The sequence below is a fragment of the Aspergillus lentulus genome (genome assembly GCF_001445615.1).
Source record: "Aspergillus lentulus DNA, contig: Alt05, strain: IFM 54703, whole genome shotgun sequence".
NCBI lineage: Eukaryota > Fungi > Ascomycota > Eurotiomycetes > Eurotiales > Aspergillaceae > Aspergillus > Aspergillus lentulus.
This window is the reverse complement of record NW_028322121.1, coordinates 242,377-255,774: the sequence shown is the minus strand read 5'-3', so window position 1 is coordinate 255,774 and position 13,398 is coordinate 242,377. Positions and strand designations below refer to the sequence as shown.

Genomic DNA, 13,398 nt, shown 5'->3' with positions numbered 1-13,398 from the left:
AGGAAGGGAATGGATGTCCGGATGGAGGACATCTTCAGCGACTACAGTTTGGTTACGCTGGTCGAGAAGTCAGTGCATCGTCAGGTCGACGCACAATGCGAGTCGAGGCGGGATAGATAATTGGGACATCTCTAATTGACATCGTTACTTTGAGCAGCCAGAGTTCTAGACAGACGAGCCCTTAATGAGCGATTTAGCCTCCTACATTGTGCAGAGTAGTACCAACCTACTGAGAGGAATACACTAGATACAATGATCCGGATTCCCAGCCGGACTCCCCCACCACGTCGGAAACGGATGCACCTTCCCACTGGCCCCAAGCACCGCAAAGGACAGAATAAAAATCACAATCTGCGAGCCGCCGTCCAACGCCGCGCCAATGAGATAGTTATACTCGTTGTAAATGCGCGGCAGCCGCCGCCGAAGCCACACCTGCGAGAACACCCCCACCGCAATGGATGACCAAATCCACGATGTGATGCCGTAATATGTCTGCCCGGCGAATGCAGCAATGATCGCCGTATTGAGCGGCCAGGACCGCATCCGCGGAAAGACCCTGTTAAGGCCCCAGTGCACGACTGGCAAAGCCAAGCCGATAAGCAGACCTAGCGGGACGATGAGATACCTCCCGTTCACGCCGTAGAAGTCCCGCGCGAGCGCCCAGGTAATAGCCTGCGAGTTTAGACTCTGCACTGTTGACCCGCTCCAGACACTGTTTCCTTCGGGGTCGAGGAGGATCTCGCGCTGGTTGGAGACGATGGTGGTCATGACGGCGTAGTTGAGGCCTGCACCTAGCAGAGTGCCGTAGACCTGGGTGGCGAACATGATGCGGTGCGGAATCTTGGTGTATTGGCCAACTTTGAGCCAGTTGGCGAGATTCACAGAGAGCAGGATGACCTGGTGGGACCAGCTGGCGAAGTAGAGGTTTGCGAGGGGTCGGCCCGGGTGGACTGCGCCGGCGATCATTTTCGAGAGCTGGTTGGTTGCGACGCCGGTGCCGTAGAGGCCGTATAGGATGCAGGAGAAGGGAGCGATGAAGGCGCCGAGGAGGAGGGAGACGATGTAGCCCCATGCCGGGAGGGTTGTTTCGCCCTTGATGTTTACGATGAGGCCTGCGAAGAAGGCGAGGACGAAGAGGGCGAGGTACCACCACATTGGGACTTCCTTGTACTTGAGCATGGCCTGGAAGTGTGGGTCCGGCTGGGTTCGGCTGCGCGCCTGCTTCCAGGCGATGTACATGTCCTTGCCATAGAAGATGAGGACGTGGGTGATTAGGGCGCCGATGGCGAGGTTTTGTGTGAGGTAGCCCCAGACGGTGCTGGAGGTTAGATGGGGAATGCCCACTTCCTTTAGCTTGTCGTAGTCGATTGTGCCTTTATCTGAGAGGATAGAAGTGGTGGAGAATTGTTTGCCGTTGCTGTTGAACAGAGAGGTCGACATGAATGGGAATGACTTTGCGCTCCATCTGTTGCCGTAGTAGAGACCAAGCATCACAGGATAAAAAATCACATAGCCGATCCAGCTGTTCAGCTGCTGTTTCAATGGCAACGACAGATAGCTGCTCTGGATATACTGCCAATCGAGACCAAAGTTCAACAGACCCAGGCCTTCGTTAGATGATGCGCCCCCAAACACTTTCGAAAAGATCTTCCGGGTATGCTGGGGGGCGTTCATTGAAGCCAGGCAGAAGATCGAGAAGCCCCCGAACCAGGTTATAATATATGCAGGGAAGATCTCCCAAATAGCGGCAAGTCCTAGAGCCCAGCCAAACTTGATCAACCGGCCCCGGTTGGCACGCTGGTCGAAATGGAGGTTCTGATAGAGCACCACCTGTGGAAGTGTGGACCAGTACACCATCTCAGCCGGGTAGACAATCAGCGGCCGGAGAACTCCAGCGAGCACAAAGCCACAGAGTGAGATGGAGAATGTTCCCAGCACTGCGGTTGTCGCCGAGACGCTGATATTGTAGAACAGGCGCTCAACGGCGTACACCTCCACTCCCGAAAGACCGTTGTTACCAGAGGAAGCAATAAGAGATGCAACGACATGCTCTTTAATGCCGAAAGGCTGTCCGAAGTTCAGGAATTCAAGTGTGCGTCGCAGCCATTTCCACCGGAATCTGTCTGGGCGCGGAGTAAACAGAGCCCAGGCTTGGCCAACCACATACACCAGAACTAGAACAGGTGTTATGATCACTAGACAGAGCCTGCTGGGAAATTGACCTACGTTGGATGAAGATTGCCGACACTTGCATCTGCGTGGGCTTGAAGGTATAAAGCATCGTGATCACACTCGAAAGCGCAGTGAACGCAGAGCCTAGGACGATCGATCGAACAGTCAATGAAGGATCACCATCATCTCTTACGGACACGATGAACCTGGATACATCGGCGCCTGCTGGGGTTAGTCAATGGCTAGCAGCTGTGCAGATGAATGCTCACCATTTTGAATGACTGGATGTCCCTTGACATATTCAGCTTTGTCCGGTTGAGAGCCCGGGGGTTCTGCGCTTTCAGTTTCTCGCATAACATCCTTGGCCTGCTTCTCGAATCCCCCCTTGTACGACTCCTCTGCAGAGGGGTTCTTGTCATCCATCGTATTACGATTCAGATATACTGAGACGATTGTCAGATGAGCGTAGAAGGAACTCTCCGTATGGGAGAAGAGGATTCGAGACAGGTGATCAGTTATAACCGCCACGTTACATCCAGAGTGCACCGATGAGGGGTTGGCGCATACAATCCTAAAATGTCGCCATTGGGACTAATGGGACTAATGCGGCAAGCTTTCTTCTCGACAAATAAGCTCCTACACTTTATCTTTAAGTTGCATCGGAGTATTCCGTCTCGACCTATTGAGAATAGTGAATCAATCCTATCATTGATGGATCCATATTTCACCACTCCGGCGAATATCGCATCATATTTCCACGCGGGAGGGGCATGCTTTATTTTTCCTATTGCCTGGTTTCTTATATCCTGTCAGTCTATAGGACCCTCCTTGAATTAGTGGGCCAATGGATAAGCCAACCGAGTTTTGATACCTTTGGAAGCCCTCCGTGTAAGTAATCTGGGATAGACAATAACATGAGGAACAGATTGATGTCCGTATAAGAGGAACGCATAGATCCTATAGCATAAAAGCAATGTGTCTCTGTACACGCCGCTTGCCCCTCCGATAGGACTGCCAGAAGACAACCAGAAGACTAATATCGTTGAGAACTACAGCTGAAAGTAGGCTAAGCCCTTGGGCAGGACCTACGACCTGCGCTTACTTACTTTCAAGGCTTTTGTCCGTTTCGCATCTTTATGTACACATGGGCTACTCCCACGTCTGGCATTGAGCTAGTCGATTTGTCCTCGGGCGTGGAGGAGACATGCCATGTATGAGGCGGTTAACCATCACCCAGTCCGACAGGGAGTCCTGAATGATAGGTATCATATTCTGGTCAGCTTGAGTTATAGCATCATGTCAACTGGCTAGACAGGTCTGTCAAGTTTCAGGATGTGCATACAGGGTCTTGCTTTCTAAACCTTTCCATGATGGCGAGATAGTGGGTATAAACAACGTTATATATCACTAACCTATTAACTCGAACCTTAACTGCATAGCTAAATATCTTATGCATTAAGGAATATTCACCTATGAAGTATTTCTTATACGTCTCGGTTAAAGATCGACACAGTGAACACATCTGTTTTATAAAACAAACCTCCAAGATCAAATGCAAGTAGGTTACTAGAATATATTCCATGACAAATAATAATCCCTCGAAGAACTTAAGCGTATTCCGGTAGTTACTTACAGTCATAGACTTCTTCCAATGTAAGCATGTATAATACACATAGGCATATACATTGCTTTTTCCATAATAATATTGGAAGTACTATCTGCAAGTGGAGTCTCTGGCCATTAAGCATACGGTTAATAAGTAGATTAGGGTACTAGTCTCAGGCATGGCACGGACGATACGACGATCTGCTATGGTCTCCCAGGGAACAATGCATGTATGACTTATCGGAGGATTTGCTAATCAGCAATATGACATGACAATAACGCCCCGAAGACTTGATATATGTTCACTGGAAGGGAATATATACTGTCTATGTCATAAGTGCAACTGCCAGTTATACGTCTACTTCATTACTCCCCGATGCATAGCGTATGGTCTGCTCTCGATGACTATCTGGGAATTATGTCCATCATAATTTCCAGAGCCCACGGCCATACTGACAGTCTGAAGCGTTAAGCGATATCGGCGACTGGATCCACGGATCGATGCCCGCCAAGGCTGGAAAGCCCTATTGCCTTCAAGAATGCATCAAAAAATTGTCCAGGTAGAGAGGCGTATATTGTAAGGAATTGGGTAATAAACAAGAAAATCTAACATCAAGGCATCTAGAGGACCAACGGACCAATGCATGGACATATCTCTATGCGTAAATTATGTAGACACCGGCCGAGACGCCTGAGGCGAAACCAGGCAACCTTGTGTCTAATTGGTTACCAGGGACTTTAAACTCTGTTTGAAATGTGATAAGAAAATAGACGAATGACAGTTTAGACCAAGAATCCCGGATGATCCAGGAATCAACGTCTCATTTGGCAAAGTTTACCTCGACCACGGACACGTCTGGCCAGTCACCGAGCCTTGAAATTGGTCCTGTCACTAACACTCGACCAAAGAGCTAGGAGCACAGTACCCCGCATACAAAAGGAATGCAGCCTCTATATGTCAGTTATTAATGCCGAATGTCCAGGATTGAGATCTGCCGCCAGTCCCATAGGCCGGGTCTGTGATCTCGATTTGAGGACGATCATTTCTAGAAGAATTAAGGAATCCACGCTGGAGACACCGGAAAGAATTTTCACAATAAACTTTCCTAGGGAAGAGTCAATTTAGATCCTCAACCAATCAGACGCTCTCGGCTTATCCATCGCCAACGCGTCAGGGCTGAGATAGATCCGGAAATGGAAGCAGACACGTGAGATGATAGTGATATGCATGACCCAAATCGCTGCTTTGACCGGGTAAGGCGAATGGTATGCCAAGGATCGAGGCTACTGCTGGTCCAATGCAGGGGGTTATCTGAGGCTATCGCTCTGGTTCCTGGCGTCCACAAAGGCCGAGTCGCAGCCGATTGCTCCCCGATCCTGTCATCTCGTACTTGTATCTAGCAGGACCCGCCTGGTGGCGTCCGGTTCCTGAGAAATCAGCTCACAAGTCTGCTAGAGTCCTCCGTGTCATTTCTGCGAGAGAAAATGGACAACGAAGGAAAAGGCTGACTGGCAGTTCTATCTTCAAAATCTCTCGTACTCTCCATGTCCACATAGCCTACTACTTCTTGCGCCGGCAACATCCCGGTAAAGGGCACTTTCACCATGACTCAGGTATCGGAGGAATGGGTGTGGATGGCCGTGGTGCTTCTCATCAGTACATTAATCCTCCTGTGACTTCCAGAGTGCACGATCTAACAGACATCGAACAGCGACACTACGCTATGTATCTCGCATTCTGCAGATGGGTGTGCCGCGCAACCTGCAAATGGAGGATCTCGTCATGGCGGTGGTCGTAGTACGTTCTTGCTCTACAATGCACTGGAGTCATTGATGAATGCTAACTGCCTTAGATATTCTACATATTGCTTACCGTTTTCCTGGTCCAAGTGGACAAGTACGGCACCAACGGAATCCCCCCGAGTGCGTTCGACACGCTTGATAAAGCCACAATCCCAGACCGCATCAAAGGCAGTAAGATGGTAGTAGCGGTCGAGCAGTTTTGGCTCGTGGTTGTCTGGGGATGCAAATGCTGTCTGCTGTTACTATACTCAACCATGACGTGAGCATCTCAACACCCTCACCTCATCTCCTCTAACAACGTCCTTCAGATCCGGCCTCTGGCAACACCGCATCGTCAAAGTCATCGGCGGCATCTGCGTCTTCAGCTTCCTCCTCATCGAAATCCTCTTCTTCGCCGTCTGGTGCCGCCCCTTCTCCGCATACTGGTCCGTCCCGCCCAAGAGCGTGCAATGCTCCGTCTACACCAACCACGTCATCACCACTCTCGTCTTCAACGTCACCACCGACGTGCTGATCATGGCCATCCCCCTCCCGCTACTCATCCGCGCCAAACTCTCCCTCTCGAAGAAACTCACCCTCTGCGCCGTCTTCTCCCTCGGCGCCTTCGTCATCCTCTGCTCCATCCTCTCAAAGTACTACTCCATCTCCCAGCCCTACGGCATCAAATGGCTGGAGTGGTACGTCCGCGAGGCCGCTACGGCAGTCATCGTCTCCAACATCCCGCAGACCTGGACGCTCTTCCGCCGCCTCTTCAACTGGAAGTCCTTCCTTCAGCACTCGTCCTATAATCGCAGTCAGAACAAGTATACCAGTCGGCTGGATAGCTCGACGATCCACCTCTCCCGGTTCAGAGGCGACAAGTCGGGAGTGCGCTCCACCGTTGATCCCTCCGAGTCCGGGGAGCATATCGTTCGTGAACAGCCGTTGGAGATCTGGGCGCATCGCCAGTTCCATGTCACGAATGAGGTGGATGAGGCGCGGAGAAGCGGTAGTTTGAGTCAAAGTAGTGGTACTCTGGAGTTTGATACTGCTACCTCTCTTGCTGAGGATGGGCCGGTGAAGACAACGGTGACAGCTGCGCGGTGATGCCTCCGCCTTGCTCTTCAACGGCTGTTCGGGTATAGACGACAAATTGTACGATAGACAACATAGACTAATTTCGTGTCCCTATCCGGGTGACATCCTCATTTTAGCGGTCCACCTATTCTTGCTGGAGATATCTGCCCTAGTGCCGCACATGTCGCAGAGATATCATATAGAAGCATGCTTCGGCGCTCAAATCCTCGATGCGAAAGTGAGACCCCTTCCACGGTCGACTGGGGACGTGAGATAGATACCTGCCTTAAACGCAGCGAGACACTGCAATTGAGGGATAAGACACCCACCCACTGCAATTCCTCAGATCGAAGCGCCGTCTGAATATGCAACCAACCAGCTACTGGCGTGTCAACCAATAGATTTCTGGTAGAAAATGAATATTATATACAAGATGAATATATGCGAATATTACCGCCTCCACTCCCGATTCAACACCGGATCCGTACTCCCCACATCCGACCGCCCATCCATATCCTGCCGAATACTCGTATGCACCGTAATCCCCTGCAACTCCACATCAGAGCTATTCCTGCTCGGGGTAGTCGTCACATTATGCGTCTTCGACGCCGCCGACGCCAGTGTCCCACTCGGATCATCGATCTGCTGGAACCCATCGTTGTTCGTCCGCGACGCGGGGAAGGGGAGTTTGGAGCCTGCGGACTGGTGCGAGTAGCCTTTCGAGACGCCGCTTTTGACTTTGCCGAGGAAGCCTTGCACGAGGGGTTTGAGGAGGGGGAGGCAGCCGCAGATGATGGCGACGTCGAGTTCGAGGGAGGTCCAGATGGATTCTTTGGCGCTTGAGGCTGCAGGGCAGGGTTAGTGGTGTTCCTACGGAACTGGGGAGATAGGAACGTACAGGCGAGATCTGTGACGACGAAGTGGCGGAATTCGACCAGGCGCATGAGACTGAAGATGCAGACCCTGGATGGTCAGTTGAGACTTTTGCCAATAGAGGGTAGGGGACGTACAATCCACCGAGAGAGAAGACTATGGTCAAGGCGAGCTTCTGCCGAAAAGTAATCTGCAGTCTCCAGACGATAGGAATCGGCAGGCAGAGGATGATGACATCCTCGATCAAGGCAATCGATCCCATAGCCTGGAAGAACTGCACCTGCCCCTTCATGCAGTGTCCGTTCAACGACTTGTCATAGTAGTATTGCACCGGCGTGCATTGGAACGTGTTGACCAGGACGGCGGTAAGGGCCCAGACGGCAATGAAGGCGATCAGACAGTTGGAGACGGTGGCATATAGACGGACAGACCCCAGGAGACGCTTGAGGAAGACGATGATGGAGATCTTGACAAAGGCCATGGACGGGGCCCAGAACTTCTGTATCATCCAGGATCCCTTCGCGAGTGAGCTTCTACCGTCGTTAATGGTCTGGCAGGTGGGTCAGGAGGGACATACAAATTGGATGCGATACCGCTCATCATGCGGCAGAGTTTTGACAGGCACACCGACACCATTGAAGGCAGCTATATCGGTCAGTGTGACTCAGGCACTAGACAAGGCGCACTCACTCTCAATTACAAAAGCCGTAGCGCAGTAGGAGATGATCAACCCAATGCCCATCAGTATGTCTTCGAGAAAGAACCCCGCAGCTGTCAGTCGCCTGGAGTACAGACGCAACAGATACGTGACGGTAGCCAGACTGGCCCCGACGATCGGCACGATAATGAGGACATCTTTCCAGTAGGTATTCTGCTTGTACGCCATTCTGGCGAGGGACGAGAGAACACAGGTCTGAGGAAAGAGAATAGGGGAGTAAATCAGGCCATGATCTTGTTTTGCTGTTTAGAAGGATTACATCGCTTCTTCTTCCTTTCAACTCGGACGAAGAGCCTGAGAAAGAAGCTTTTCCTCGGTTTTGCCCAGGCTGAGCACCGCCAACAGGAAGACTTAGCAGTATACGAAGCCTCAGGCCATGGACGCCAATGCCTGGGGTTTTCGCCTTCGGCAGCTTGTTTCAACCCGACTTTCCCTTTTGGGGGGGGGAATCTGAATCCTGCTGCCACAGCTCTATCTCTGGTTGGCTGCGAATGTTTCACAGCAGGCTGGTTCTTTACCTAGCTAGGCATAGCGTCAAAGCTTGTGCCAGGCTAAGCAGGGATGCAGGAGCTGAGGTAATCGAACATCGCACCAATCAGAGCGAACGGGTAAATTCCGAACGTGGGAAATTGGCAGTGGGGGTAAGGAGGATCAAGACTATTGAGTGTGCTGCATCCTCATTGCTGATGTCTTTCCTTTGGCCCCTACAGGCCCCGTTCATGCATGAAATTTTTATACGAGATCTCGGCCCTGGTTCGGTGATATCCGTCTGGGATGCATCAGCCCACCCCTGTTCATTTCCACCAGGGGGCCGATTCATTTATCTTCCTTCATCCCCATGTGATTCCACGAGTGGCTCGTATCGGCAGGAAGGATCGTCATGGCCTCCAATCTGAAAGTATCCGGGATCGCCTTCTTGGCTTTGCTGGGCTCGACTGTCGTCGCAGGGAAGGACAATTGCTCGGCTTGCAGCTTGAGTCATTTCAATGCGACGGTTGGAGGACGCGTGCAGCCTCTGACTCCCTTCTCCTTGCCTTGCTTCTCCAACTACAATGGCGCCCCTGTGGCTCGCAACGACGGCGCCTGCGCTGCCATTCAGGCCAACTACAGCGATCCGTGGCTGCGAACCAACTCTCCCAATGGCTACATGAACAACCAGGATGAGATGTGGTCGTCGGACCCCAGCGATCAGTGCCTGCTCGACAGTAGCGATCCCACTGATCCCCTGGCGTTCGTGAATGCCACCTGCCGGCAGGGTAACATGCCCTCCCACTATCTCGAGGTGCGGAGCGCCAAGGACGTGATCGAGGCCTTCCGGTACTCGAACTGCTCCGGCCAGCGGCTGGTCATCAAGAACAGCGGCCATGACTATCTCACTCGCAGCAGTGGCCGTGGTACCCTGTCCTTGTGGACTCGCAACCTGAGGTCCATCCGCTACGACTCTGCTTTTGTTCCCCGTGGCTGCAACAAGAACGGTCGCAAGTACAATGCCATCACCGTCGGCGCCGGAGTCAACTTCGACGAAGCGTATGCCTTTGCGCAGCAGCACAACGTCACCATCCTGGGCGGCTACTCCTCCACCGTCGGTGCCTCGGGCGGATGGGTCCTAAACGGCGGCCACTCCATCCTCAGTCCCGTGTACGGGCTCGGGGTGGACCGCGTCCTGGAATTCAAGGTCGTCACGCCAGACGGCGTCTACCGCACCGCCAACGAGTACCAGAACGCCGATCTCTTCTGGGCCCTCCGCGGCGGCGGTGGCGGCACCTTTGGCGTCGTGCTCGAATCCACCCACCGCGTCGAGCCTGCCCTCCGCTTTGTGGCCGCCAACATCAAATTCCCCAGCACCTCCTCCAACATGCTCCCCTTCATGGACATTGTCGTGAATAATACGTTGAAATGGGCTCAGGAAGGCTGGGGCGGCCACATCACCGGCAACACCCTCGTCAACGTCTCCCCCTTGCTTACCGTCGAGCAGGCCAAGGCCTCCCTCGCCGAGGTCATCGCCTACGCCGAGGCCAACGGCGGCTCCGCCTCCATCGAAGAGTACACATCGTGGTACCCCTTCTACGAGAAGTACGTGACCACCAGCTCCGTCGCCGTCGGCGTCACCCGTTTCCCCGGTAGCCGGCTGATCCCGCGCTCCGTCTTTGAAACCGCCGCGGGCCGCGCCAACCTAATGGCCTTCTTCGCGCTGCTCCAGTCAATGGGCCAGACACCGTACATCCCTGTTGTTGGACCGGTGCTGTACAACTACACTGAGGGGTCGACGAGTGCGGCGCCCGCGTGGCGGCAGGCCGTCTGGGAGCTGGGTTCTGGCACGGCGTGGGCGTGGAACAGCACGTTGCCGACCCGGAAGCAGAAGATCGCGGGGATCCAGAACATGACGGCTGTGATTGAGGGGATCACGCCGGGTAGCGGGGCGTACAGCAATGAGGCCAACCCGTTTACGATCAATTGGCGTGAGGCGTGGTGGGGCAACAATTACGAGAGGTTGCTCAGCGTCAAGAACAAGTATGATCCTCGGGGGTTGTTGAAGTGCTGGAAGTGTATTGGGTGGGAGGAGGCAGATGCTGCTACCTCGCCTTTTGCTGCGTTTGTCTGAGACAGCACTTGTATTTGTCTAATTGTATATACGTAGCATGTCAGAGGACAGTAATATAATAGAGTAGTGACATTCCATCTTACATTCCTGAACCGTCCTAGTACTGCGCATCCTTAGGTTGAGATACTGCGCTGGCAACCATGACCAACCTCTCCAGCACGTGTTCCTGATAAATATACATGATATAATGTAGTACAGACTCGTCAGAATCAAGGAGCAGATGTAAGTACGCACTAATTGCACGTTTATATTGCCTTGCAGATCCGGTCTGGGACCCAGTAGACCAGCCATTGAAGCACATGTTCGACAACGGTGGAACCTGAGGCCGTCTTCAGACTACATGATAAGCCAAGTAAATAAATCCATTGGTGGGGTTGACTACTAGCGGCCGTTAGACGGATATAGTTGCGTTGATATCACCAGTCACATGTCAGTAAGCTGACAATTTGATATCAATTTTAGTATGCAGAAGTCTATCACCATGGTCTTCTGTACCTTAGCCTTGTACAGGCGAGACTTGGTACCGTTATCAGGTACGGTTACTAGCATAGACTCGACATCTTTAGCTAATGCAGTAACATGAACACTTGGCCGGTACCTGTACGTGTTGCACCAATATCACAGCAGTGTAACACGCACATGGTCAATATGGCCATGAAATGTTCTTCCTCGGTGATTTTCCGCTGGTTCTGAAGATATAAAAGGCTTTCATCTGTCCTATCAATGCAACAGTCAGGAGCCCCCACTCCCTTGAGAAAATACTGTACTGCATTCTTGCTGTCATAATGGCTCGCTTCCTTGCCGTAACAGCATGCCTGTCTGTGATTGCTTCGGCACATCCCCTGTCGGCCAGACTGTATCCTAGCGTTCTACGCAGAGATACCACCGCCGCCAGCATTGAGCCCGTGTCAGCAATCTCTCTCTACTACGAAGCAGTCAACTCAAGCTCTATCGGCGCTCTGGTCCAAGCGGACTTGCAGCTCCCCTCCATCGTCCTTGAAGACGTCAATGACCTGTCAAGCGTGACCTGTACTGCCGACAGCGTGACAGTGACGTTCAATTCCACCACCACCTTCAACCAAGCATACACTTCCTGGCCTCGCTCAGACCTCCTCCTCGTCACCAACCACCTAGGCCACTGCGACGCAGAAGCCGAGCGCGGAATCTACCACGCAGCCTCTCTCCTCTTCGATGCCTCAACCCTAACCATGACCGCCACAACAAGCAAAACCAACCTCCAAGGGCAAGCCAAAACCGTCACCATCGCCTTCGGACACCCCGTCCCATCCCAGCACAAGCGCGAGCTCTCCACCAACATCGACCTCGCCTGGTCAGGCGACCTCATCCGCACCAATGGCCTAACCATCCACGCCAACCACGCCACCCTCGACGCCGCAATCACCATCGACGGCGTCATCGCGTACAACGTCGTTACACAGACAGCAACAACCCTCGGCCTCGACATCGCCGTTGCCCTCGACGCGACGCTCGGCCTCTCCCTCTCAGCCGCGGGCTCCTTCCTGCGCAATGTCTACACCTACAGATGGAGTCCCGTCGAGGCCGCCGGATTCTCCATCCCGGGTATCCTGACCGTGGGACCGATGCTCGATCTCAACGTGGGCGTCGACACGGGGATGAACGGCACGGCAGAGGTCACGAGTAACATGACCATGGCGACGAACGGACTGTACCATCTCAACCTACTAAATATGACGGATAGCTCTGCGCGGAGCGTCGCGCCGACAGGGACGACAACGTCAACGATGGACACCGCGGCGGATATGCAGCTTGATCCGTTCGTTGGGGCCGAGGTGGGCGTGACGGTGAATCTGTTTGACGGGCTGCTTGATTTGTCGTCTGGATTGGCGGCGCGAGCGACGGTCGTGAATGTGTTTAATGTCGATGCAAAGATGGTGGTCGGGGACGATGGGAATGTGACGCTGGTTCCTCCTCCGGCGGATGGGAGTGGAGGCTGCGAGAATGGGTATTGGTTTACGAGCGATTTTTGGTTTAATGTCACGGCGAGGATGACGGCGCTGGTTACGATGGACTTGTATCATCTTGATATGCCTATGATGAAGACTGCGTGTATTGCGTTTTAGTGCCGCAGCCGTTGTCATGAAGGCATTCAGAGTGAGGATGTTTTAAGTTGCAACTCATTTCCCTCTCCGCTAAATTTAGCAATCTGTCTTCAATGCCCAGTAGTTGGTTCGCTATGTTCATCAACCTGTGGACATGTATATATCAGATATTGAACACTAGATAGGGGGTAGCCTTGCATAATCCGCGAGTACTCCTACATGATTGAGCGCATTACCATCATGAGACGTCCAATACAGAGATTAGTCTAGCCAGCATGGTCTCAAATGCAATCCTCCCCCCTTATTCCTTCATATGAAGTCACTGACACTTTAACTTTGAGACAGGGTACAGATTTTCGTTTCCGTTTCGGGAAAGGAATACGAGGTACGAGGTATCCACATTGCTCTCCAAACATATACAAGTATATAACTACCAGCAAACTCAGGGACGGTGACCAGCTTAGATACTATCGCTCAATCTGCAAGCA

At 52.6% G+C, this 13,398-nt stretch overlaps 5 protein-coding genes across 5 annotated transcripts; 3 read left to right on the top strand and 2 right to left on the bottom strand.

Moving 5' to 3' along the window:
* Positions 1-243: 243 nt before the first annotated feature.
* On the bottom strand, positions 244-2,595 carry ALT_2791 (OPT family oligopeptide transporter; the record flags this gene model as incomplete). Its single annotated transcript, XM_033559210.2, has 3 exons — positions 244-2,174; positions 2,227-2,394; positions 2,442-2,595. The coding sequence occupies 3 exons, from the start codon at positions 2,593-2,595 to the stop codon at positions 244-246; spliced, it is 2,253 nt and encodes a 750-aa protein (XP_033415101.2).
* Positions 2,596-5,382: 2,787 nt separating this feature from the next.
* On the top strand, positions 5,383-6,666 carry ALT_2790 (uncharacterized protein; the record flags this gene model as incomplete). Its single annotated transcript, XM_033559211.2, has 4 exons — positions 5,383-5,434; positions 5,490-5,575; positions 5,631-5,839; positions 5,889-6,666. 4 exons carry the CDS (start codon positions 5,383-5,385, stop codon positions 6,664-6,666), a joined length of 1,125 nt encoding a protein of 374 aa, XP_033415102.2.
* A 420-nt stretch (positions 6,667-7,086) lies between these two features.
* ALT_2789 (uncharacterized protein) lies at positions 7,087-8,395 on the bottom strand (the record flags this gene model as incomplete). The annotated part of the gene is made up of 5 exons (XM_033559212.2): positions 7,087-7,481; positions 7,535-7,599; positions 7,647-8,026; positions 8,087-8,154; positions 8,200-8,395. 5 exons carry the CDS (start codon positions 8,393-8,395, stop codon positions 7,087-7,089), a joined length of 1,104 nt encoding a protein of 367 aa, XP_033415103.2.
* A 712-nt stretch (positions 8,396-9,107) lies between these two features.
* On the top strand, positions 9,108-10,829 carry ALT_2788 (FAD-dependent oxidoreductase; the record flags this gene model as incomplete). The annotated part of the gene is made up of 1 exon (XM_033559213.2): positions 9,108-10,829. One exon carries the CDS (start codon positions 9,108-9,110, stop codon positions 10,827-10,829), a length of 1,722 nt encoding a protein of 573 aa, XP_033415104.2.
* Positions 10,830-11,614: 785 nt separating this feature from the next.
* ALT_2787 (uncharacterized protein) lies at positions 11,615-12,931 on the top strand (the record flags this gene model as incomplete). The annotated part of the gene is made up of 1 exon (XM_033559214.2): positions 11,615-12,931. One exon carries the CDS (start codon positions 11,615-11,617, stop codon positions 12,929-12,931), a length of 1,317 nt encoding a protein of 438 aa, XP_033415105.2.
* Between the last annotated feature and the right edge of the window lie 467 nt (positions 12,932-13,398).